Raw genomic sequence first — 26,754 nt, 5'->3', positions numbered from 1 at the left:
TGTTCCGGATGCACCCCGATTCATCATCAAAGATGTTGATTGGGGAAGATTCCGTGCAACGCTCGCCCGTCATCTCAATGATACGCCCCTCACAAGATACGACGACCCGCTGAGAGACATCGATAGCCGAGTTCGAGGCTTGACAAAGGCCTACCAGCAATCGTGTGGCGAAGTCCTGAAGGCAAGCAGACCAGTTAAGTTTCGAGGCACGGTCTGGTGGAACCAGAGGCTCGAAGACGAGAAGAAACGAGTAAATCGAGCCAGGCGTAGACTCCAAAGGGCCCGTGACCCCGTGGCAAGAGAGGTGCTCCTAGCGAGATGGCGCAAACTTCGAGACCAGTACGGCAAGAACGTTGACGCGGCCAGGAAAAAGTCCTGGAACGTTCAGGTCAGTACAGGTCTGGGGAAAGACCACTGGGGTTTTGTGTACAAGTTGGCGTACAACAAACTCAAGGGTAAAACTCTCCTGCATTCCGTCCAGACGGACGCAGGAGACTACACCCTCACAGTGGAAGAGGCGGTTGGTCAATACTTGCACACTGGTCTAATCACCAGTGACCATCGAGTTATCGGATTTGAGATCGTCGGATGGGGGCCGTTTGTTCCGGATGCACCCCGATTCATCATCAAAGATGTTGATTGGGGAAGATTCCGTGCAACGCTCGCCCGTCATCTCAACTTCGATGTCACTCAGGACATCATCTTCAGACCAAGATACCTAGATGTTGACTCTATCGCAGCAGGAGTAGACGTTCTAATTATTATTATTATTATTTAATATTTCACGATTATTTAATTTATTATGGTTTTATTCCAACCCACAACATTTTTTTAGGCCACATGGAATGATTCAGAAATGATTAGCTCTTAGCTAATGAGAAAAGAGAACTTTTTTCTTGAAAAAATAGTAATGACATCATTCCAAGATATATTTTTTTTTTTTTAAATATTTCACGATTATCAAAAAAACAATTTTATTTTTTATTTACTTTATTATGGTTTTATTCTAACCCACAACATTTTTTTTAGGCCACATGGAATGATTCATATGTAGCTCTTAGCTAATGAGAAAAGAGAACTTTTTGCATGAAAAAATAGTAATGACATCATTGTGGAAAGAGAGAGAGAGAGAAAGGGAGAGAGAGGTCACTAATTTCCCATGACCACCGTTTGGACTGAGAATTCTTAGGTAAGAAAAAGAAAAGTTTATACGGACGAAACTTGACAAGAAATTTGATACTAAGATGAAACCAAATAGAAAACTGTATTAGGACCAGAGATATAAGTGTTTTTGTCTGGAAAAACCCTTAGGTGGGCGAATAAATGGTACACTTACCCTACTTTGTATCGAGAAGCTCGACACTAGGGAAACCAAACAGAAAACTGTACAGCAAACAGCGAGCAAACTGTAATGGATAAATACAGTGGTGTAGACAAGGAGTTGTTCTACGAAGTACATAAACTGAGAAAAAAAACTAGGTTGCCGGAAGCCCAATTGAGTGACTGGGTTCCGGAACTCTAATATTGAACTCTACAGCAAACAGCGAGCAAACTGTAATGGATAAATACAGTGGTGTAGACAAGGAGTTGTTCTACGAAGTCCATAAACTGAGAAAAAAAAACTAGGTTGCCGGAAGCCCAATCGAGTGACTGGGTTCCGGAACTCTAATATTGAACTCTATGATACTTTGTATCGAGAAGCTCGACACTAGGTACCTAAAATATGACATTCAAATAATATAGCTTTTTTTGGAATCAGGGGACCTTAAAACGGATTTTTTCCCCGATTTTGAAAATTTGGACCTATTGTAATACTTTCTCATTACTAGCTTCGCTATAGGTACTTTAGTAATAGAAAGTAAAAAAAAAAAAAAAAATCAACAAATTTTTAAATTCCACATCCACCACTGTTCCCTCAATGAAAAGTTCGTGCAAAAGTTTTCCTTCTAGCTTGAAATGGGCACTTCACCATCAACCAGGCTTGATGTATTTTCCAAGCAACTCACTCTCTCAAATGACATTGACGGGTTCAGAGAAGAGATGAAGAAGAGGAATAATAAGGAGGAGAAGAATTTCCAAGCAACTCACTCTCTCAAATGACATTGACGGGTTCAGAGAAGAGATGAAGAAGAGGAATAATAAGGAGGAGAAGAAGAAGAAGACGAAGGAAAAGAAAAATAAAAAGAAGAAGAAGAAGAAGAAGACGAAGGAAAAGACGAAAGTCTGCTCTTGATAGCGGGTAGCTTTGAACTTTGAGACGAGCTGAAGTTTATCTGGAAACAGTTAAAAATAATGATAATAATAAGAAGTAAAAAGTGATGGATTCTCGGAAACCTTAGAGTTTAATTTGAACAAGTTTGTCGTTTTTCTTCCACAACCGACTAATTTAAATCAGAAAATACCAAGTTTGAAATTTCCACCCCTTTATTTTGACGTTTTCATTAACCTCAGTCTTTCTAGCTGTTATAGGTTACCATCCTACCTGTGTGTGGTTCGAGCCGAAAAGCTAAAAATAAATGGAAAATACCTACCTACTCGTAATTATAACTAAATCTAGAATTCCTTGCTGCGCTCAATCCGGAGAAAAGTCAACAGTCTTTCTAGCTGTTATAGGTTACCATCCTACCTGTGTGTGGTTCGAGCCGAAAAGCTAAAAATAAATGGAAAATACCTACCTACTCATAATTAATTTTTCCAATATGGCGGCTAAAAAGAGCTTTTGTGACAATATCTCGTCTCCGGTAATTTTTTTCGAGAAACAATGAATTAAAAAGTTCTTTGTATTTTTATTTCCTACATTTTGCACATTTACACTTTTCTCTTCTACTTTAAGGGCGCTCGCGCTCAGGTGTAGGACATCTACGGATGGTCTATATCCGAATCTCATGAAACTGAGTGTTCTTCTCTCTATCTCTCTCTCTATTTCCTTCTACCTATCTTCTCTATCTCTCTTCCATTCTTTTTCCTTTTCCGTTTTTTTATACTACCTCTTTATCTCCTCTCTTGCTCTTTTTCTTTCTATATCTTTCCTCTATTCTCTCTCTTTTTGTCTTTCTCTTCCACTCTTCTTTTTCTCTCTCTTCCTGTTGCCTCTCTCACTTCACTATTTTTCTCCTCCTCCTCCTTTCTCTCCATCACTTTGAAAACGTTTCCTAACCACTGACCGAATCATTTATCATGATTCATCCAGAGTCAGTCAGCACAATTAATTAGAGTTTTCAAATGATGTTCTCTCAATCAACAAACTCTACTTCTGATTTGTGTAGTGAACCGTTTGTTTTAATTGGAATAGAAATAGAAGGTAGATTTCATTTTTTTTCTCTCTCTTTTTGTCTTTCTCTTCCACTCTTCTTTTTCTCTCTCTTCCTGTTGCCTCTCTCACTTCACTATTTTTCTCCTCCTCCTTCTTTCTCTTCATCACTTTGAAAACGTTTCCTAACCACTGACCGAATCATTTATCGTGATTCATTCAGAGTCAGTCAGCACAATTAATTAGAGTTTTCAAATGATGTTCTCTCAATCAACAAACTCTACTTCTTATTTGTATAGTGAACCGTTCGTTTTAATTGGAATAGAAATAGAAGGTAGATTTCATTTTTCGCGGGTTTGGAATTTGAAGTTAGGTAAAATAGGATTTACCTAATACAATGGTAGATTTGATACAGAAATAACATTACATAACGTAAAACCATACTGTAAATTTATATTTTGCATTAAACTTCTTCATTCCTTTTAATTTCATTTCATTTTCTTTTCATTTCTGTTTCTATTAGGTACCTATTATTGTTATTCTATCTTATCGTTACCTATACCTTAGTTATCCGTGAAATGGATACTTCTTTTACTTCTTCTTCTTCTTCTTCTTCTTCTCATCTTCCTCTTCCTCCTCCTCCTTCTTTTACTTCTTCTTCTCATCTTCATCTTCCTCCATTTCTTGTATATTTCATTTTTTCTTTCCTAAAACCTAAAGGCCGGCCACGCTCTGATTGTCGGACAGACCTAGGATAGACCGCCGCGCCGGTAAGTGTGTGGCAGAAAAAGATTCCAACTTCTAAAGTAGCCTCTTTGGGCGAGTGGATATCACACTAGGTTTGCACGCAGGAGGCCCGGGTTCAATTCCCGGCGGGGCCGAAGTTTTTTTCGGCTCTGTGCTTGGAGTTCGGGGTGCACTCAGCCTCGTGAAGGCAATTGAGTAGCTACTTTAATCGAGTAGCGACCAGTGGGGGCATTACCACAGTAAAAAGAAAAAATATACTTAAATGTGTCAGAAATAGTACAGAAGGCTCTTAGTAATGCTGTGATATCCACAAAAATTGTGAAGAAGCTCTCAGGACTTAGCTTCACCACAAAGAAACCATGATTTAGATTAGATTCCAACTTCTAGGTATCTCAGATGGTCTGAATGAAGTCGGAAGCCTTTCCCGTCACACACGTTTCAGTGCGACGGTCTAACAGACCTGAATCGGAAAGACCCAAGATCTGTCTGACAGTTGGAGCGTCCTCCTTAGACCTCATGGACAATACCTTTCGCATTATAACCTACCAGATACCACACTCAGTTAAGTTGTACCCAAACTTACCTAAGGGGTGGTATTTTCCGTTGTTACAAGGATTATTAGATGCCCCGTGTTTACAGTATTTTTTCTAATGTTCAACACGAGTCTCAGTTTTTCCCATTTCAAAACTTCAAGTACCTATAGGTACCTACCCAACCTACCTCGTAGTACCTGAGTACCTAGCTTGTCACACAATATCCCACTTGAAGATATCGGAATGACATGTACCTTACAGTTTCCTCCGCTAAGAAAATGACGTAAATCTCCTTTGTGTATTGAAGATTTCTCCCAAATTTTATTAAAATCGGATAAAGAGTTCTGTTCGAAAGTTATACATGGTGAAACAGTCGAAATCATTTACAGACAAAATTGAGAAATGTCAAATGTGATCGAATGACCTCATTGACTTGTTCTGACCCAGCACCAAAGTGGGAATTAAGGAGCGCGGTAGAAACCCGCCCCACCAAGTCAAGAAAGTTTGACAGTTAGGTATTATGCCTCATCTAATGACGGACTTACACCTACCAGGGGATGTTTTTGGGGGATGGTTCATTGGTCTGAAATAAATACAGCAACGAAACGTCCCTCTTGGGGGAAAAAATGTTTATTTAGGTAATCTATTCAGTAATTTAGAGGACTGTCAGATTGTCAATATTGTTGATAAGGTGTCCCAGATTTTAATGCTTTTAAAAATCAGTAAAATTTCGGATTGGGAAGTACAAACCAAGACGCAGAATACACCACTCAGAGGTGTTTCACTATTGCTTTTTATGTGGGCTGTGGCACTTCATCAAAAGGCCAGGTTATTCCGATTAACCCTAATTTATGATAGATGAGAAAACTCATCTATCAATTAGGGATCTAATCAGGTCCTGGTCCGTACGGTCAATATCACGGAAGGTCACTATCATCCCGTCCCTCCAGACGGGATAATTGGGGACCCGCGCCATACAAGGTTACAAGAGGAGACCTCTGGTTTCAGGTGGGAGTGGGCAGAGTGGAACCGGTCCATCATAGCGAGGCAAAGTATGCCGGAGCACGAGTTCAAACCCACAGCATCAGGTCTGGTTCTGTACTGAGTTCAGTGAATCATCCGAACGAAGACCCGATGGCTGCCAGGTAAGACGATCGATCACTTGCCTTAATTTATTTTTTGAACAAATATTTTTACCAAGTTCATTTTTTCATTTTCTTAATCTTTTTCTAGCTTTTTACATACAAAATTCCCTTTTTATTCGCTTCTTGTGTTGTATTTTTTAGTTATTGCTTTTATTTGCTTTCTTTTCGTGACTTTAAAATTAATGTCGAAAAGAATTGACGTAAATTGAAAGTATTTATTGAGGCTAACGAAAAAATGTTTGTGCAAAACAGTGAGCAGAACAAGGCTGGAGATTCTGGAGAACTTGAGATGTGATTTTATTTGATACACCTGCCAGGATTTTGATAACATGGTTTTTATGTTCGTCAAGAAGAATCTCCACATTCTTCATGATGAGATCAGTGGTATTTTCGTTTTGGCCTAGACTCTGGATTTTTTTTTTACTTAGTTTTTCCTTATCTTGAGATTTTTACGTAATTATTATGGTTGTTGTTATTGGCTCGTTTTTCGATTCTGGATCGTATAGTTTACCTCTCAACTTCTTTATCAATAGTTTACAAGTGCATTTCCCAAGTGATTCTCAATAGTGCAATTAAATTTTGAAGTGGAAAAAATAGCTCGAGCTTTTCTCGAGTTATTTTTCTTGTCTTTCTTTTAAAATTCTTTCGCTTATTGTTTATTATTAGAAAATAGATTCCATGGTAGGTTCCGGATGGTTGTGAAGGGGATCAGGTATGTGTTTTTCTCCATAAATGGTCTGAATTTCAGAGCAAACTTAATGGGTCATTATCATTTTATAATCCATTTTTGTTACCATGTCGGACAAGTGTACTCCCTAAAGTTCCGGAACCAGTTTTGAGTAATTTCCGATTTTATGTCTAATTCATTTTATTTTCTAGAGATAGAGCGATCAGTGTGTGAACTATGAAATGTGAACTGTGAAATGTGAATGAGTGAATGGATCTCGTTCTTATAATATAAGATTATTGTTGATTTATTGATACATTTAAGTTCAATGTCTTAAACGAGTCAGGTTTCCAGATTTTATTCCATGTAGGTTCCGTTTGTCACGTTCGTGTGCTACTTACTCCGACATGTGTCTGGGTGAACTTTTTGGTTTCTAAATTCGGAGTCCATCGTTTCTAATTTCTAATGTCGAAGTTATGTTGATTCTAATGTCCATCCTTTCAAATTTCTAATGCCGAAGTTGTGTTAACTCTAATGTTAAAGATTGTTATTGTGATATACACCAAACAAAACAATGACCTTCACAGCAGTAAAAGTGTTATTTATATAAAAAAAGAAAATTAATTAAGTTTTTCTAGCCTTTGGGTCTAATCCTTTAGCTTTGAGCGGGCACAGACTCTTTCAACTCGTTTTCTTTAACAGTTCAACCCTAGTCAAAAGAGTAAAATTCAGAGATATGTTGCATGTGCTTTTCATTAGGATAATATTTAGGTACCTAGGTAAAAAAAAACCACGTGTTACTTATCTACCTACATCAGTGCAATAGTCCTAAATTAAAATGGACGCGGCACACAAGGTATCAGGAAGAGACCGCCTTAACATATCTACCTAATACCTACCTACCTACACATATTTAGGTAAGTAGGTACCTATACAGATAGAGAGAGAGAGAGAGAGAGAGAGAGAGAGAGAGAGAGAGAGAGAAGAATAATAATAATAGGTAATATCATAATAACTACTGATAAAGCTCAAACCATCACGTTGACAACAAAGGGTTAATCATATTAAGAAATCTTTATTATTTTTCCAATAAGCTGGCAAAATATCTCAAATCTGATTGGTTCATCCTTGTTGATCCTTTCCTTCTTCCTCTTCTTCTTTTCCTTCTTTGACAGCATATTTTTCTAATCTCCTGCCCCCAAGCTAATAAAGCTAAAATTACAAGAGGAGTTCAATACTCTATTAATGCTCTCTGATAACAAACTCGTGATGACATTTTCCTCTTTTAATGTTCGTTCCCCCCTTGGAGGATACAATTTGAGTAGTTTTACTATCCTCATTCTGGTTTCTATTTCATAAAAGATTCTGGGTATTTGTACGTAATGCAATGTGGATTCCAGTTATCTGTACCTAATTCAATGTGAATTAACTAGTGGTTCAGTGAACTGTAGAATCCATTTTCCCCGATCAGTGAAAATACTGTACCTCATTTTCCCCCAAGGGCCGATCGGGCCCATAATCTAATGATGAGTAAATCTCCTTTGTATATTGAAGATTTCTCCCAAATTTTATTAAAATCGGATAAAGAGTTCTGTTCGAAAGTTACACATGGTGAAACAGTCGAAATCATTTACAGACAAAATTGAGAAATGTCAAATGTGATCGAATGACCACATTGACTTGTTCTGACCCAGCACCAAAGTGGGAATTCAGGAGTGCGGTAGAGACCCGCCCCACCAAGTCAAGAAAGTTTGACAGTTAGGTATTGTGCCTCATCTAATGACGGACTTACACCTACCAGGGGATGTTTTGGGGGATGGTTCATTGATCTGAAATAAATACAGCAACGAAACGTCCCTCTTGGGGGAAAAAATGTTTATTGAAATTTTTCGTTTTTGCAGGAAATGAGTCGAGGCTGCACGGACGACTTCTGCATTTCTCTTCAGAAACATCGCAATCGTCTTCTTCAGCTGGCCGAATCCAAGAGCAGCAAGGCACAACGCCACTCGCTGAAGAACCTGTATACCGCTCCTCTCAAGAAAGCTGGCAACTCCAAACAAACGTTCAGCAGTCGGAAGCTGCGATCCTTGGAGGAAGTGGTGAGAAGTGACCCCGGGTATACTCCGGACATTGAACATCTGCATAGGACCCGCGTCCACCATAGGACCCGCGTCCTCCATAGGACCCGCGTCCACCATAGGACCCGTGTCCTCCATGTTCAGGGCATAAGCCCCAGACGGTCTCCAACCACCCCTTACAACCGTCCCAATCCTCCGAGATGGCCCCATGGCCACCGATCGCTGGTATTCGTGAGGCACCCCGCGGTCCTATACCATACGTGGCGTCCCTCGACCCACGACTATGTGGCACACCTCTGTCCACGACGGCTCAGGCCCGCCCAATCAGTCTATTTGACTTTGAATATCTCGCCTGTGGCGACATCTGGTGTTTCAAAGTCGACCCAAGTCGGTTGAGGTGAGTTACTGCTCCTTGCAAGTCCCAATTAGGTTGGTTTTACATATGTACTTTTGTCTTTGAGGTAGTAAGTATTGTTTGTTATGTAGGTAGCCAAGAGGCAGAAGAAATCTAACCCTGAGCGGAAAACTCACTTTGGATGTTTTAGGAACATCAGCCGTTTCAGAGGCTTTCTGCTTAGAACACCAGTTATTGGAGATTCAAAGTTCCACGACTATGTGGCACACCTCTGTCCACGACGGCTCAGGCCCGCCCAATCAGTCTATTTGACTTTGAATATCTCGCCTGTGGCGACATCTGGTGTTTCAAAGTCGACCCAAGTCGGTTGAGGTGAGTTACTGCTTTTTGCAAGTCCCAATTAGGTTGGTTTTACATATGTACTTTTGTCTTTGAGGTAGTAAGTATTGTTTGTTATGTAGGTAGCCAAGAGGCAGAAGAAATCTAACCCTGAGCGGAAAACTCACTTTGGATGTTTTAGGAACATCAGCCGTGTCAGAGGCTTTCTGCTTAGAACACCAGTTATTGGAGATTCATCAAATGTGGTTCCGGACACGGAAAGAATTCTGAAGCGTTGAACGAGGCACATTACATGGCACTCAAGACGCGTTAGAATTTTCTAATTATAAACTTTCGAGAAGCCGATGCCACCACACCTCAGTTATTACACAAAATCCCATTTGCATACCTAATGCAAACAGAGGATGTTTTAGGAACATCAGCCGTTTCAGAGGCTTTCTGCTTAGAACACCAGTTATTGGAGATTCAAAGTTTCAAATGTGGTTCCGGATCCGGACACGGAAAGAATTCTGAAGCGTTGAACGAGGCACATTACATGGCACTCAAGACGCGTTAGAATTTTCCAATTATAAACTTTCGAGAAGCCGATGCCACCACACCTCAGTTATTACACAAAATCCCATTTGCATACCTAATGCAAACACGTGTTTTGGCACTAAAAACTGACCATCGAAATTTTGACCCGATTACATTACTTTCCTTCCTATAGGATAAGGAAAGTAAAAAAGTACGATAACCTAGGTAACTACTTCTCTTCTCAACCTAAAATTCCATTCACATTCTCCACTTTCTTCAAGTACCTACGCGAGTATCATGGTGCAAAAACGTCGTTCCCTTAAGACTTGAACTTTTTCAAGTGTCTACACAAAAAAGTATGGAAGAAGAGAGGGAGAAATTAATGGAAAACGGTGTAACGGCTTGAAAGCGGTATAAACGGCTCGGAAGGTGGTTAATGGGTAGGTATACCCTGCTGAAGAAATTTTGAAATACCTGTGTATTCGAAGTGCTTTTAATTTGCTACAAGGAGAAAAAAATCAAATGGAGAGAATGAAAAGTGTGTCAAGTGCCTGAACTATGGGGATAAATAGAAGGAGAATTTTCAACGTGGGAAGGGATATTCAAAGAAGGTATGAGGAGTAGGTGAGAGGGAGATCCCATAGGGAGGGAGCCTCGAGGTGAAAATATGGGAATTCTTTGTCAAAGAAGGGATGAGGAGTAGGTGAGAGGGAGATCCCATAGGGAGGGAGCCTCGAGGTGAAAATATGGGAATTCTTTGTGGGGGGGGGGATATTCAATAGGTAGGGAGATGTAAGAGGTACGCGTCATAGGAAGGGAACCCCTGGGAAAAGGTTACAAAAGGTAAGAGACGGAATGGAGAGGGCGAGGGAAAATCAAGCTGCCTGTCAATATAGGTGAGATGTAAGAGGTACGCGTCATAGGAAGGGAACCCCTGGGAAAAGGTTACAAAAGGTAAGGGACGGAATGGAGAGGGCGAGGGAAAATCAAGCTGCCTGTCAACATAAGTGAGATGTAAGAGGTACGCGTCATAGGAAGGGAACCCCTGGGAAAAGGTTACAAAAGGTAAGGGACGGAATGGAGAGGGCGAGGGAATATCAAGCTGCCTGTCAATATAGAGGTGATGGCAATCTTTGCTGCCAATCTAAACAGTCTCAGGCCATTAATTCCTGAAAGGTAATCTATTCAGTAATTTAGAGGACTGTCAGATTGTCAATATTGTTGATAAGGTGTCCCAGAATTTAATGCTTTTAAAAATCAGTAAAATTTCGGATTGGGAAGTACAAACCAAGACGCACAATACCCCACTCAGAGGTATTTCACTATTGCTTTTTATGTGGGAGTCCCAGGCCATTAATTCCTGAAAGGTAATCTATTCAGTAATTTAGAGGACTGTCAGATTGTCAATATTGTTGATAAGGTGTCCCAGATTTTAATGCTTTTAAAAATCAGTAAAATTTCGGATTGGGAAGTACAAACCAAGACGCAGAATACACCACTCAGAGGTGTTTCACTATTGCTTTTTATGTGGGCTGTGGCACTTCATCAAAAGGCCAGGTTATTCCGATTAACCCTAATTTATGATAGATGAGAAAACTCATCTGTCAATTAGGGATCTAATCATATGGTCACCACCCGCGTGTGCAGGTCCTGGTCCGTACGGTCAATATCACGGAAGGTCACTATCATCCCGTCCCTCCAGACGGGATAATTGGGGACCCGCGCCATACAAGGTTACAAGAGGAGACCTCTGGTTTCAGGTGGGAGTGGGCAGAGTGGAACCGGTCCATCATAGCGAGGCAAAGTATGCCGGAGCACGAGTTCAAACCCACAGCATCAGGTCTGGTTCTGTACTGAGTTCAGTGAATCATCCGAACGAAGACCCGATGGCTGCCAGGTAAGACGATCGATCACTTGCCTTATTTTATTTTTTGAACAAATATTTTTACCAAGTTAATTTTTTTTTTATTTTCTTAATCTTTTTCTAGCTTTTTACTTACAAAATTCCCTTTTTATTCGCTTCTTATGTTGTATCATCAGGTCTGGTTCTGTACTGAGTTCAGTGAATCATCCGAACGAAGACCCGATGGCTGCCAGGTAAGACGATCGATCACTTGCCTTAATTTATTTTTTGAACAAATATTTTTACCAAGTTCATTTTTTCATTTTCTTAATCTTTTTCTAGCTTTTTACATACAAAATTCCCTTTTTATTCGCTTCTTGTGTTGTATTTTTTAGTTATTGCTTTTATTTGCTTTCTTTTCGTGACTTTAAAATTAATGTCGAAAAGAATTGACGTAAATTGAAAGTATTTATTGAGGCTAACGAAAAAATGTTTGTGCAAAACAGTGAGCAGAACAAGGCTGGAGATTCTGGAGAACTTGAGATGTGATTTTATTTGATACACCTGCCAGGATTTTGATAACATGGTTTTTATGTTCGTCAAGAAGAATCTCCACATTCTTCATGATGAGATCAGTGGTATTTTCGTTTTGGCCTAGACTCTGGATTTTTTTTTTACTTAGTTTTTCCTTATCTTGAGATTTTTACGTAATTATTATGGTTGTTGTTATTGGCTCGTCCTTCGATTCTGGATCGTATAGTTTACCTCTCAACTTCTTTATCAATAGTTTACAAGTGCATTTCCCAAGTGATTCTCAATAGTGCAATTAAATTTTGAAGTGGAAAAAATAGCTCGAGCTTTTCTCGAGTTATTTTTCTTGTCTTTCTTTTAAAATTCTTTCGCTTATTGTTTATTATTAGAAAATAGATTCCATGGTAGGTTCCGGATGGCTGTGAAGGGGATCAGGTATGTAAATAGTTTACAAGTGCATTTCCCAAGTGATTCTCAATAGTGCAATTAAATTTTGAAGTGGAAAAAATAGCTCGAGCTTTTCTCGAGTTGTTTTTCTTTTCTTTCTTTTAAAATTCTTTCGGTTATTGTTTATTATTAGAAAATAGATTCCATGGTAGGTTCCGGATGGTTGTGAAGGGGATCAGGTATGTGTTTTTCTCCATAAATGGTCTGAATTTCAGAGCAAACTTAATGGGTCATTATCATTTTATGATCCATTTTTGTTACCATGTCGGACAAGTGTACTCCTCAGGTATGTGTTTTTCTCCATAAATGGTCTGAATTTCAGAGCAAACTTAATGGGTCATTATCATTTTATAATCCATTTTTGTTACCATGTCGGACAAGTGTACTCCCTAAAGTTCCGGAACCAGTTTTGAGTAATTTCCGATTTTATGTCTAATTCATTTTATTGGGACACTAGCTGAATTCCGTCGCTTCGCTCCGGAATCCCGCTAGTTCATCCCGAGGTCATTTTATTGGGACATTATTGTTGATTTATTGATACATTTAAGTTCAATGTCTTAAACGAGTCAGGTTTCCAGATTTTATTCCATGTCACGTTCGTGTGCTACTTACTCCGACATGTGTCTGGGTGAACTTTTTGAATGGTTTCTAAATTCGGAGTCCATCGTTTCTAATTTCTAATGTCGAAGTTGTGTTGACTCTAATGTTAAAAGTTTGTTATTGTGATATACACCAAACAAAACAATGACCTTCACAGCAGTACAAGTGCACCTCTTCACCTTTCTGTCAAAGTTCGTTTGGTGTTTTTTCGAAAACATTTTATGTATTAATATCTAGATTGTGTAGTCAAGAAGTCATGAATATGCTCAGCTATGTTAAGTGGGTTCATTACGTTCAAGCACGAGTATGTCTTCATGATGTACATATTTGGAGTGTGTTCCAATTGGGTGCTTTCTAGTGATGCTACTTTCAGTACGTACTAGCAATTTCTAATGAGGTCTTTAGAGAGAAATGTTTATTTCAAAACCACCTTGATATACATAATATAGATTGCCTGAGAAACAAAGGGTACTACATCTTTCATTATATCTGTGTGAGCACGATTATGTCTTCATGATGTACATATTTGGAGTGTGTTCCAATTGGGTGCTTTCTAGTGATGCTACTTTCAGTACGTACTAGCACTTTCTAATGAGGTCTTTAGAGAGAAATGTTTATTTAAAAACCACCTTGATATACATAATATAGATTGCCTGAGTGACAAAGGGTACTAGGTACATCTTTCATTATATCTGTGTAAATCTGTGAATACCTTTGATGAACTTTGATCGATTTTGGCTTCCCTTTCCTCTAAAGGTAGAGAAGATTCTGTATGTGTCAAGGCAGAAAATGTTTTAAGAACTAACTTTGCGCCATAGTTTCAAGTTGACATTTTGATATTTGAACTTTGACAGGGAAGGAATGCGATAAGCGTGATGGGGCATGTGCATGACATACCAGAAGTGGTATTTATTCAGATAATCAGTGTGATTCTTCCTTGATTTATTCATTGTAAACCTATTCAGCCAGAGCGCAACGCCAGCGGCAATAGCACATTAAAGGCACCAGTTACAGGGTTGTTCCCAGTGGATTTGTGAAGTGCAAAGTTGCGCGTGGTTAGTATACAAATGGGCGACCATCTAGACATTTCCGTTTTGGCTTTTCCCAGTCCAAATCTCACTAGGTGAGATGTGACCGAATGGAAGGTAAAACCCCCGTCAACAAATACCTCAACAGTGATACAGTGACGTTAAACCTCTATGAAACAAAAGAGATAAACAAGAATAGCAACCTCCTTGGCCGAGTGGGTATCACACTAGGCTTGCACGCAGGAGGCCCGGGTTCGATTCCCGGCGGGGCCAAGGGCTGGGTATCACACTAGGCTTGCAGGCAGGAGGCCCGGGTTCGATTCCTGGCGGGGCCGAGGTTTTTTTCGGTACTGTGCTCGGAGTTCGGTGTGCACTCAGCCTCGTGAGGACAATTGGGTAGCTACTTTAATCGAGTAGTGACCAGTGGCGGCATTACAAGTCGAAGAGACGAGCGATAATAAATATGATTGAGTAAATGAAAGACTTGTAATACTGTGATACCCACAAAGTTGTGAGAAAGGTCTCTGCTTTACCACAAAGATACCACGATTTGATTTGATTTGATTTTGATTGAGATAGACAAGAATAGAAAACGCAGGATGGAAATTCATTCTAAGTAAACGCTTATCCGTTTACGTCAAAGCTTTGAGCTACCTACATTTTCAGAGAAAAGAAAAGCATTGAGCAGTAAGAAAAGCATCCCAATCACCTCTGCACACCTTATTGAGTTCGAATCTCCGGATTTCGAAATATCAGCAATCAAATTAATTCTTCTTACTGTCACCAACCTGTTATCAGATTACGACCGGTTGCTATCGTTCATTTCAAATGTCAAATGACTGATTGCATTGACTTGAAAATGACAAATTCCATTCCGATTATTACGGGTACGGTGGAAAAAAGATGTAATGTGTGTTAAAATATGAACATTACGTTTTATAGGTACTTGACAATAAATTGAAACCTGCACTATTATAGTAATGTGTAGCGAATACGTTGCTTAGCAGTGGTGTAGACCGGATAGGTAGAATAATTGGATAAACAAGAATAGCAACCTCCTTGGCCGAGTGGGTATCACACTAGGCTTGCACGCAGGAGGTCCGGGTTCGATTCCCGGCGGGGCCAAGGTTTTTTTTCGGTTTTGTGCTTGGAGTTCGGGGTGCACTCAGCCTTGTGAGGACAATTGAGTAGCTACTATAATCGAGTAGTGGCGGCATTACAAGTCGAAGAGACGAGCGATAATAAATATGATTGAGTAAATGAAAGACTTGTAATACTGTGATATCCACAAAGTTGTGAGAAAGCTCTCTGCTTTACCTCAAAGATACCATGATTTGATTTTGATTGAGATAGACAAGAATAGAAAACGCAGGATGGAAATTCATTCTAAGTAAACGCTTATCCGTTTACGTCAAAGCTTTGAGCTACCTACATTTTCAGAGAAAAGAAAAGCATTGAGCAGTAAGAAAAGCATCCCAATCACCTCTGCACACCTTATTGAGTTCGAATCTCCGGATTTCGAAATATCAGCAATCAAATGAATTCTTCTTACTGTCACCAACCTGTTATCAGATTACGACCGGTTGCTATCGTTCATTTCAAATGACTGATTGCATTGACTTGAAAATGACAAATTCCATTCCGATTATTACGGGTACGGTGGAAAAAAAATGTAATGTGTGTTAAAATATCAACATTACGTTTTATAGGTACTTGACAATAAATTGAAACCTGCACTATAGTAATGTGTAGCGAATACGTTGCCTAGCAGTGGTGTAGACCGGATAGGTAGAATTGAGAGTAATGTATCCAGGCATCTCCACTAATGGAACAAACGAATTGAGTTTGAATTTGAGTAAGTGAAGTTTTTAGTAAGGGTGTTTTAACCTCCATTCGGCAACTAGGTATTATAGAATTATATATAGCTACCTGCATCCTTACATTAAACTCATACAACCTCATGCAGTATTCGACGATTTTGCATCTACATACTCTTTTTGTCAGTCCTTTTGTTTCTCAATATCTCCTGGACGATTTGTCCGATTTTGATGAAATTTGGTAAAAATCAGAAATTTTAACTGTATTATCATAAATGCTTATTTTTTATCTTATTTTGTTATTTTTTATCTTATCTTATTTTAAATGCTTATTTTAACTGTATTATCATAAATGCTAGAAATTTTAACTGTATTTATGTATTATCATAAATTATCATAAATGCTTGTCAGAAATAGGTAATTTCTTTTCCCGCTTAATACACTATAGGTACTAAATATTATGATTTAACTTGGATTCGAACCACCAACCTCCAGATCCCAGAACCCACCGTGCTAACCACAACACCACTGACGTTGGTATGCTATACAATCTATACAAAAACACACAAAGTACAATGCGCTCAAATCCCACGCCTCGTCTGGAATTTGAACCCATGTCCTCTCGCTCACAAGCACCCTGCGCCACTACTCACTCATTTACACCAGCATTGTGGTCCGGTTATTCTCCGCTGTTATACATTCATTTGTTGTACGGTGCTACGGTGCATTTTATACCTAGGTACCTTGCAAGGTAATTATGCTAACGGAATATCGACTACATGAAATATTAATGTGTACCTACAATGGGTCTACTTACTAAGTGAATACTGCAAAAAAAAAAAAAAAAAAAAAAAAAAAAAAAAAACAAGGTGGTACGAACAATCTTATTCACATGCATCAAGCAGACGGTAAATTCCTGCGAATATTACTGTACACTCAATAGTCTGGTATCTAGATAAGGTAGGTTGATAATTTGATATTAGTAGGTTAGGTAGGTAGGTAGGAAGGTAGGCATTATTATTCCGGTAATTGATGTACTTTACTTGTAACTTGATCCCGAACATTAGCCTAGAAACTTTTCGTTTTGTCTGGAACTCAATTAGACCACCGATCACAGGAAAATGGGTAAAGAAAGTATACTTTCGGTTTAGGTGAATCCTTTTTAAGATATATTTAAACTTAATGTACCTATTTCCCATCTTCCTTATACTCACTTCCTTTTTTGTTCTTCTTCCTCCTCTTAATCTTAAGCCTTCTCCTTCCTTTCTTACATTTTCCTCTCTTCTATTCCTCCCCATCTCCTCTCTCCTTATTCTCCATACTTGATTTCCCTTTTCCTTTGCTCTTTCTTTCCGGTATTTTGCCTCACATTTTCATCCTCCTCCCCCTTTTCTTTTTCCTCCTTTACATCTTGAAATTCTTTAGCTGCAGGGTCACATATCATTAGCATTGAGTTTCAGCAGGAAAACACACGTACAACAGAAGAAAGAAAGTGGTAACTGGCAAGATACGAGTAACAAACATGACACATCTCTGTGATTCGGAGAAAGTCCCTTCCATGTTCTCCGACTTTTCCGTTCCAGGAACCACTTTTCCTTTATATGGAAAAAGCTTTTGCTTTCCACATAAAACAATTTTTTGTATTTCTGGAAACTGCTTTCGCGTTCCACTTTAAAATATTCCTTTCCAACACTTTCCATATTCCTCAAAACACGGTTGATGGAGGACAAACGAAGAATCATAATGACTTCTTTAGAAACCAACCCTCGCAGTGGATTAGCTCGATGGGCTTCCAATCTGGATGTTCGGCATTTCTGGTGGTTCCAGGCATACTCTTCCACCTAGCTTAGACGAAAAGGGTTCTGGCGTAACGCCTGATAAAGGCACGGTGTATAAGGTACAAAAGGAGTGTAAAGAAACCACAAAACAGTTTTACCCTCGGGGTTATTTGTAATTTACCTTGTAAACCTCTTTCAAACCATATCTTTGGATTTTGCTTTACACGTAGAGCTCTCTTTATTCTCTCGTTCTCTCTCTCTCTCTCTCTCTCTCTCTCTCTCTCTCTCTCTCTCTCTCTCTCTCTCTCTCTCTCTCTCTCTCAGTTTCGTTACCCATTTTTAGTCCTATAAAGTCCTTGTGTTATCTATCTACTTGATCACTTCGGAAAACGGAAGGATATATTCTTAAAATCTCCACCGAAAGTATTCTTCGTCGCTCACCATTGCTACATGCGTCGCAGCATTGTGTACGCTTCAAGTTTGATTCGTCGCAGCATTCCTTGCCAAGTGCTGAAATATGAGATATCTCATCTCTTCGTAATTTATTGCTCGTCTCCTGGGCCTTGCTGGAATATCTTCATGTTGAATATTATAATCATCCACATCTTGTTATTTATTAGCTTCTGGTCCCTTCCTTAGAGCTTAGAATATTCTTCCTAGAGAAATCTATTGGGAAAAGCTAACCTTCTTTCATCTCCTTTTGATTGGACGGAGTGAGGTCTAAGTATAAACTCGAATTTTTGAAATTTTGTTAGGAAAAAATGATGGTGAAGCAATAAACTATAATACCGGCGATTCACGCTCAGACTTTCTGAAAGACCGTCTGAGAGTGAGTGGCCGGCACAAGTTTAGTTTGTCTGTCTGTTGTTACTGAACTCGTACTTGTTTATCTTGGATTACAGCAGGATTTGAAGTCGCCTAATAAAAAAATCGGAACTCTCCCAAAGAAGTTTCCCTCAGTATCTACTTACCTTTAGTTCCACTTATTCCTGGTTTCGTCACCACACTTATTTCCTGCACTGGTTAGATTTCCGACATGTTGCATAATGGAGCACGTCAGAACTTCGGGGAAACGTCGGGAAAAAAGTTCAGACAGCTGACAGGGAAAATGCTTATGCGACGTCTTGTGCATCCGACCATAAAACTATGTGTTTCATATTAATACATAGCTAGAAAACATACTTTCATATCAATATTGTATGTTTTCACAGAGTACACAGGACTGTAAAAAAGCTTGTTAGGTTGTCTACCCTTAGTGTATACCGTTTCAATAGTTTTACACTGCGCTGATCATTTCAGCCTGAACGAACTTTATCTGTTTATAATAAAATCCGCCAAGAGTGGAAATCGAGCCCACGGCCTAGCCCTTACAAAGGCTGACGCGTTACCCTCCAAGCTAATTAGGATGTCTAATACTGAGGCTGAGTGACGAAAATAGTAGTTACCTACGAGTACATTATGATGGGACTGATTAGTGATTAATGCCCAGTTGTACTCCAATCAAGTCATAGGTTACACTTTGCACTGAACAGTGCTTAACTTCAGTGGTTCTTGGGGGTACTGGTACAAAGCCGCTAGTTAAAGAATAATCTGACGCGTTCATTATGCTGTTTTCGACAGATGAAAGAGCTTTTGGTTACCAATGAAGAAAATCTTTGGTTACATAAATCTGTCCCTGCTAAAGCGCCTTAAAGGAGAAAAGACATTTTTTCTTCATAAAAAAGATAAAGTCGCCTCTGCTTAACAAGGAATCCTTTTCAAAGAGACATGTGGCTACCAGCATGCTTGGCCATTTTCCTCAAGGTTTATTATTTACTGTCAAAGCTCCCTAATCTCCAAAACGTTCAAAGGAAAAGCCAAGCCTTAGAATTAGAAAGCTCACCCATTTTTTTTACAACAGAATGAATCTTTTCTTCTTCTTCTTCTCCTTCTCCTCCTCCTCCTCCTCCTGCCCTTTCTCCTAACCCTCCTTCTTCTCATCCTTTTTCTTCTACGGAAAATCGTAGGAAAAGACAAGCCTCCATGTTTACAAAAAGATGAAAGAAAGTGAAAGAATGTCTGTAGTATTTTGTTCCGGTCCTCCTTCTCTTCCTTCTTAGTTTTCTTCCTTTAGTCTTTAGTACATGCTTTTCTACTTCTTTTCCGTCTCCTACTCCTCTTTGATCCTTTCTTAGTCTACAACCCATTTCCTTCCTTTCCTTGTTTTTCTCATCCACCTTCACCTTCTTCTTTTGCTCTTTTTCTAATTCATCTATTTCTCTTTCATCTCCATTTCTTTTACTTTCTTCTCCAGTCCTCCCCTATCCCCTCCTCTCTGTTTTCGTTTTCTCCTCCTTCATATACATACCTACCATTCCTCTTCTTTCCTTCCTTCTTCTCCTTCAATTCCTCCATCTCGTTTCCTTGCCTTCCCCTCCTCCGTCAAAACTTCTTTCTCCTTCTCCTCCCTGTGCAGTGATAATGATAGCTAACTCTCATACAGTTACCTAATCCGATTTTGAAAAAAATTGATACGTAATGTAATCATATCTTCGGCGCATGAAGAAAATTTTGCTGTACCTGTATTTGTTTAACGCCTCTTTGTGTGATGGCCAAACTGTGCGATTTATCGTACGGTGTGTACCAAGCTTAAGGTTGCAAGGATCAATCAGGGATCCAGTCCTGAAATGAATTTTATTGTGTTGGAGGTTACAAGTTTCCTGATATAGTGGGAGACTTAGTGCCACCAGCTAAATCTGGCCCTGTTATTTTGCTCATGACTGTTAAGCGTTTGGATGGTTTGGAATTTATAAAAAATTGCTTTTTATGTGGGCTGTGGCACTTCATCAAAAGGCCAGGTTATTCCGATTAACCCTAATTTATGATAGATGAGAAAACTCATCTATCAATTAGGGATCTAATCATATGGTCATGGAGGAAAAAAAAAAAAATAAAAAAAAAAAAAAAAAAAAAAAAAAAAAACGGGAGTTTGAAATACCTAGGTAGGTACCTACCCACCTGTCCAAAACAGTTACCTCATGGAAATAAAAAAGTTCAAATGAAAATTAAAACAAGAAGGTAGGCTATGCACAACGTACCTACACGTAACTACCTACCTATCTAACAAAATTTCATTTTGTTGAGATACAAAACAAAGCTGAGATATTTGTAATCTATTTATGTACTCATTTGCTGTGTCTACCTTTGTTTTCGAACATTGGAAAATAGGCACATCTTTGTTTTTCAAAAGTTATGTAACATTTGTTTCAATTCTTTCTTAGTAAGACTATGGAAAGCTCGGTAATTTTACAAAAGCAACATGGTGGATGTTTTCTGCTTTTATGTTTAGATCTTCAAGTTTTTCATTAAGTTTTTAGAATCTAGTTAGGTAATGTTATTTTATCCGTTGTTATTGTCTTCAATTTCTAGTAATGTTTTTCATGTAGGTAGTCCTTATTATAATGCCTAGGTATATCTTCTTGAATCTTGATATTATTAACTTCTTGTTATTGTTTTAGTCTGTTTTCGTTCTAGCCTCTTGTAGAGATATCTCTGGTATGTTTTCTTCTTTAACAGTTCTGTTGTTGTTTTCATCATGTGAGTATTGTGTAATTCTGAACCCTGTAGGTGATCTTATGAATGTTTTTATGTAAATGCACATCTATTACGAGCATTTTTAATATGTTACTGTTTTTCCTCTTACTGTTGTTATCCTCTTGTAGAGATATCTCTGGTATGTTTTCTTCTTTAACAGTTCTGTTGTTGTTTTCATCATGTGAGTATTGTGTAATTCTGAACCCTTTAGGTGATCTTATGAATGTTTTTATGTAACATATGCACATCTATTAGGTACGAGTATTTTTAATATGTTACTGTTTTTCCTGTTACTGTTGTTATTATCTCTTCTATCCTGTATGTTATGAAAGTGGATTAGGAGCAGAAACAAAACATTCACCGTAATAATACCATCAGCACAATCTTTCCTCTGCATACCATGTCGTACATAGAAGATTACCCATTACCATTAACAGGGACAGTTTCAAAGGATCCCTTTCGACAGCAGATGCTTATCTTCTCAAGGTTGCTGTTACACTGGATCAGATTTCTAGTTTTTTCGAGGGCATATTATGAGAAAATGGTGTAGTAGTCTTTTTAATAAAACCAGATATAATTTTGTAGATATACCTACACATCCAATCGAACTGTGGCCGAAAGTTAGGACTCATAGAACTGAGAAATCACCAACTTGTTTTCTGAGAGAACAATTAGGTAAGGTAAGTCTTCGTCAATTCAGGTGTTTTTGGCCGATCCTCCTAAATCATTGAGCTCTTTGGCGGCATGGTTTTAGCTTTATCATGAACTTATCTTTCACCCGTCCTTCTATCAGTTGAAACTCCCTATAATCTTCTTAGCCAGAAAGTTAGGGTAAAAGAACACTCAAATAAGCATCATTCAATAGGATAAGGAAAGTCGTGTGATGTTCACACCAGATTTTTTTAATAAAACCAGATATAATTTTGTAGAGATACCTACACATCCAATCGAACTGTGGCCGAAAGTTAGGACTCATAGAACTGAGAAATCACCAACTGTTTTCTGAGAGAACAATTAGGTAAGGTAAGTCTTCATCAATTCAGGTGTTTTTGGCCAATCTTCCTAAATCATTGAGCTCTTTGGTGGCATGATTTTAGCTTTATCATGAACTTATCTTTCACCCGTCCTTCTATCAGTTGAAACTCCCTATAATTTTCTTAGCCAAAGGGCCTGGACGTGGAGTTGCCTTGGGTTTTCCTCATAAAAGTGACAATTATGAAAGGTAGACAATGGCAGAAGCAGAAAGATGGGATGGAAATAATGAGTTTTGTTGAAAACCCCTCCACTTTATCCTGAAACTCTTCATCCTGTACTGTCTTTGAAGAAAATATACAGATAACTGTGGTAGGGCTCAAGGCTATTGTACATTGTAAGCTACCCTATCTCTATTAGCATAGGTACCATTAATAATTTCATTTGTATTGGTACGGAGTTACGGAGCATTCGATTGCTATTGCAATATTCCTGGAAGGAATCCAATTTGGTCTCAAAAGTTTTGTGGATATTTCTTCTGCATATTTTACTAAAGTTTTAAGTTTTGTTTTCCTAGATCAAACATTTCGTCTAACCTTTTTCCATAGGGCAATGTGCTCATGATGCTAAATCTAGCCTAGCCTACATCCTACATCTAAGTACTAATTTCCATTCTAGTACTAATTTTCCATTCTATGTGCTGTGGCAACGGCAACTCTGAGCAATCTGAGCACAGTACGAACATGGTTTCACACATGCACTTCAAATTTCAACTGTATGCTGTATGTATAGGAGAACATTTCTCGTCCTATATCTTCTGATACCAACAAAAAACTCGATATCGGAAATTCGGACCGAAAACACTACTTTGACTAGTTGGATACCTAAGAAAAGTACCTAGATATTTATTTTTAATGCAATTTAGCGACAAGGCCATTTCCAGTAAGGAAAGTATGAAGGCGGTGAAGATATCTACGAGAAAATACCAAGGAAATGCCCATTTTTTTCTTTTTTTTTTTTTTACAACAGAATGAATCTGTAGTATTTTCTTATTTCTTCTTCTTCTCCTTCTCCTCCTCCTCCTGCCCTTTCTCCTAATCCTCCTTCTTCTCCTCATCCTTTTTCTTCTAAGGAAAAGCATAGGAAAAGACAAGCCTCCATGTTTACAAAAAGATGAAAGAAATTGAAAGAATGTCTGTAGTATTTTGTTCCGGTCCTCCTTCTCTTCCTTCTTAGTTTTCTTCCTTTAGTCTTTAGTAGGTACATGCTTTTCTACTTCTTTTCTGTCTCCTCCTCCTCCTCCTCCTCCTCCTCCTCTTTGTTTCGTTCTTAGTCTACGTACTATTTCCTTCCTTTCCTTGTTTTTCTCATCCACCTTCACCTTCTTCTTTTGCTCTTTTTCTAATTCATCTATTTCTCTTTCATCTCCATTTCTTTTACTTTCTCCTCCCCTATCCCTTCCTCTCTGTTTTCTTTTTCTCCTCTTTCATATATAGTTATGTACCTACCATTCCTCTTCTTTCCTTCCCTTTTCTTGGTGTCCCTTCTTCTCCTTCAATTCCTCCATCTCGTTTCCTTGCCTTCCCCTCCTCCGTCAAAATTTCTTTCTCCTTCTCCTCCTGCCCTTAATTTTTCCTCGCTCTCCCTTTTACTCACATTCCTCAGAAAGGAAATGGAAAGTGTACCTTGCTGTCTGTATGGGGATGGGAATGAAAAGGAAAGGAACGACTGAAAGAGAAAGCTGCAATAAAGGAATCGATGAACTGCTTTTGAATACACAATGAACTCGTCCGGAATAAGGCGAGAAGAATAGAATAGAATGGAGTAGAATAGAATAGAATGGAGCTCTACTAACCAAACAAAGGAACGACTGAAAGAGAAAGCTGCAATAAAGGAATCGATGAACTGCTTTTGAATACACAATGAACTCGTCCGGAATAAGGCGAGATGAATAGAATAGAATGGAGTAGAATAGAATAGAATAGAATGGAGTAGAGAAGAATAGAATAGAATGGAGCTCTACTAACCAAATAGTATTAGGAAAATCCATTTTCCTATTGTCATCACATTATCCTGTCCTTATAAAACTATTTTCCATTTCTCTCTCTCTTCTTTCTCTTTCTTACTCTCTCTCTCTCTCTCTCTTTCTCTCTTATTTCTCTTCTCCCTTTAATACCTCTTAGCATTTTTTCTCTTTCCTTCATTTCATCCCTCGTTACCTCTCTCTCTCTCTCTCTCTCTCTCTCTCTCTCTCTCTCTCTCTCTCTCTCTCTCTCTCTCTCTCTCTTATTTCTCTTCTCCCCTTAATACCTCTTAGCAATTTTTCTTTTTCCTTCATTTCACCCCTCGTTACCTTTACCCTTTAGCTATCCCTGTCTCTCTCCTTCCCTCTTTCTCTCTCTTTTTCTATTGGATAACAGAAGATAGAAAATGTTTGTCTTATTATGTACCAGCACCTACATTATGTATGTAGTTATGTACAGGTACAGTAATATGTATATTATTATTTCTGCTTCGCCCCATGCAGTAGCCAGTAGCGCACTCTTTTGAAATCATGCCATTATTAGTGAGGGAGGTACGTCTCTTGAATTTTCCATCTCACTGCCCTTCTCATTTCGTTTATTCTTGTTCGTAAAATAATTCTCGCTACCTACCCTATAAATCTTAGGGTGAACTGCGTACTTTTGGTAATTACCTAATACCATTTGGTAGGTATCGATGAAATTTTTTCGAAGAATTCTCTCTCACCTTCAGCTTGCTGTAAGGAAGACTAATCCGCTTTGAATTTTGAGAAAGGGGTCCTTGTTTTTGAATTGAATCTTGTTTTTCTGATTAGGCTACCTAATTTAGGTGTTTGCCATTCAAAACTGTGTTACAGAACTTTTTATGCTTTTTTTGCTGGCGGAAACCTAGGTTCATAATAGATATATATTATACATAGATAAATTTCCTTCTGTCAAGCCTTTTCAATTCAATTTTCCTTGGATTTGAAAAATACAGTTTACAGGATTTCTGATCACAAATTGGTGTTAGTTTCGTGTGATGAATAATTCATTTTCCATAAGTAGGTACTCGTACAACATCTGGATCTTGGCACAAATTCAGTATCGACCAATGCTCAAACCGAACTTTCCACGTGCAAGAAAGAAAAAATCTGGTGTGCACATCACACGACTTTCCTTATCCTATTGAATGATGCTTATTTGAGTGTTCTTTTATCCTAACTTTTACAATATCTCTAACCGTTTTGTCGCTATAGCTGAAAACCGCCAAAATCGGTCGAAATCTGTCCAAAAGCAGTCAAAATACCGCCAAGCGCAGCAACCATCTCAACCAAACGTTTTGTGTTGCATCCTTGTCACATTTATGAACTACATACCAAATTTCAAGTCTCTAGCTTATACCGTTCCCGAGATATTGTTAAATTACACCGAAAACCGCCAAAAAGCAGTAAAATGCCGCCAAGCGTTACACCGGTCTTAACCAAAAGTTTCGTGTCGCATCCTTGTCACATTTGACAGCTACATACCAAATTTCAAGTCTCTAGCTCTTAACGTTCTCGAGATATTTTGTTTACAGACAGACACACACTTTGACGGACCAATGGCTGAAACTTTGGATTTAGGCTCGAGGGACCTCAAAACGTGTTTTGACACTAAAAACTGACCATCGAAAATTTGATCCGATTACCTACATTACTTTCCTTCCTATAGGATAAGGAAAGTAAAAAGGGGGTGATAGAGAGATCAAGTATCTAGATCCTTGGAAAACTTGTCAAATTCGTGCACTATTCAGCCTCATCATTTATCAGGGAATATTGGTTCTGCACGTACAACGTTGTCTGACTTTGACCGAATTGTGACAGCTCCTAATCCTGATCCTCTCATTATCGACAGTCAGCAGTGTACTCCTGAGTCTGGTCTTGACCGTCTTGATAATACAATTAATCTTTCAGGTTCTTCTGATTTTTCTGAGTGTTATACAACACCACTGAAAGATCATGGGTGGGTCACGGAGATGACTAGTAATAGTCGACCTAAAAGAAACATAACAAAACCCATTAGGTTATTTGATTATATTTGTGACGATGATTCAGACTAATTTTTAATGTAATTTATTCGTACAGGTTACATGTTGTTTAATGTTAATTGTAGGCAGTTTGACAAAGATCAGTTGATCGGAAAAAAATATTTATTGTTTATTGTAAATTTTTGACACATTAACCCTTTGAGGAATTACCAATTTTGTATAGCCTTTTGATTTATTGTAAACTTGACAATTGCTTTGTAGGCATTTATTCTTTAATGTATTATTTTTGTGTTCTATGTTTAACTGTGATTTAATTGACATTTGCCCTTAATAGTAACTTATCTGTGATATTAGAATTATTTGTAAATTGTATAGCTATATGAATTTCTTTAAAATATTGTAAAAATGAATTAGCTTTTAAAAGGGGGCATGTCTTGTACATATGACAACAAAGTCATCTGACACGTTTGGCAACACTGTATGTGTTGTGATAAGATTTGTAGGTT

General features: G+C 38.5%; 1 protein-coding gene across 4 annotated transcripts in view; it reads left to right on the top strand.

Annotated features, from left to right (window-relative positions):
* Positions 1–5,539: 5,539 nt before the first annotated feature.
* LOC108251805 overlaps positions 5,540–26,754 on the top strand; it is a gene marked incomplete at its 3' end in the record, with an annotated part of 45,512 nt that continues 24,297 nt past the window's right edge. Inside the window, 4 exon segments of one of the 4 annotated variants that reach the window (XM_026825352.1) lie at positions 5,540–5,675; positions 8,244–8,478; positions 8,783–8,817; positions 11,391–11,527. In XM_026825352.1, the coding sequence (XP_026681153.1) occupies positions 8,247–8,478; positions 8,783–8,817; positions 11,391–11,527 (404 nt within the window). 4 annotated transcript variants of the gene reach the window in all.

The sequence above is a fragment of the Diaphorina citri genome, unplaced genomic scaffold, assembly GCF_000475195.1.
Source record: "Diaphorina citri unplaced genomic scaffold, Diaci psyllid genome assembly version 1.1 scaffold736, whole genome shotgun sequence".
In the NCBI taxonomy this organism is placed as follows: domain Eukaryota; kingdom Metazoa; phylum Arthropoda; class Insecta; order Hemiptera; family Psyllidae; genus Diaphorina; species Diaphorina citri.
The sequence above is the reverse complement of the archived record's forward strand: the minus strand, read 5'-3'. Positions and strand labels throughout refer to the sequence as shown.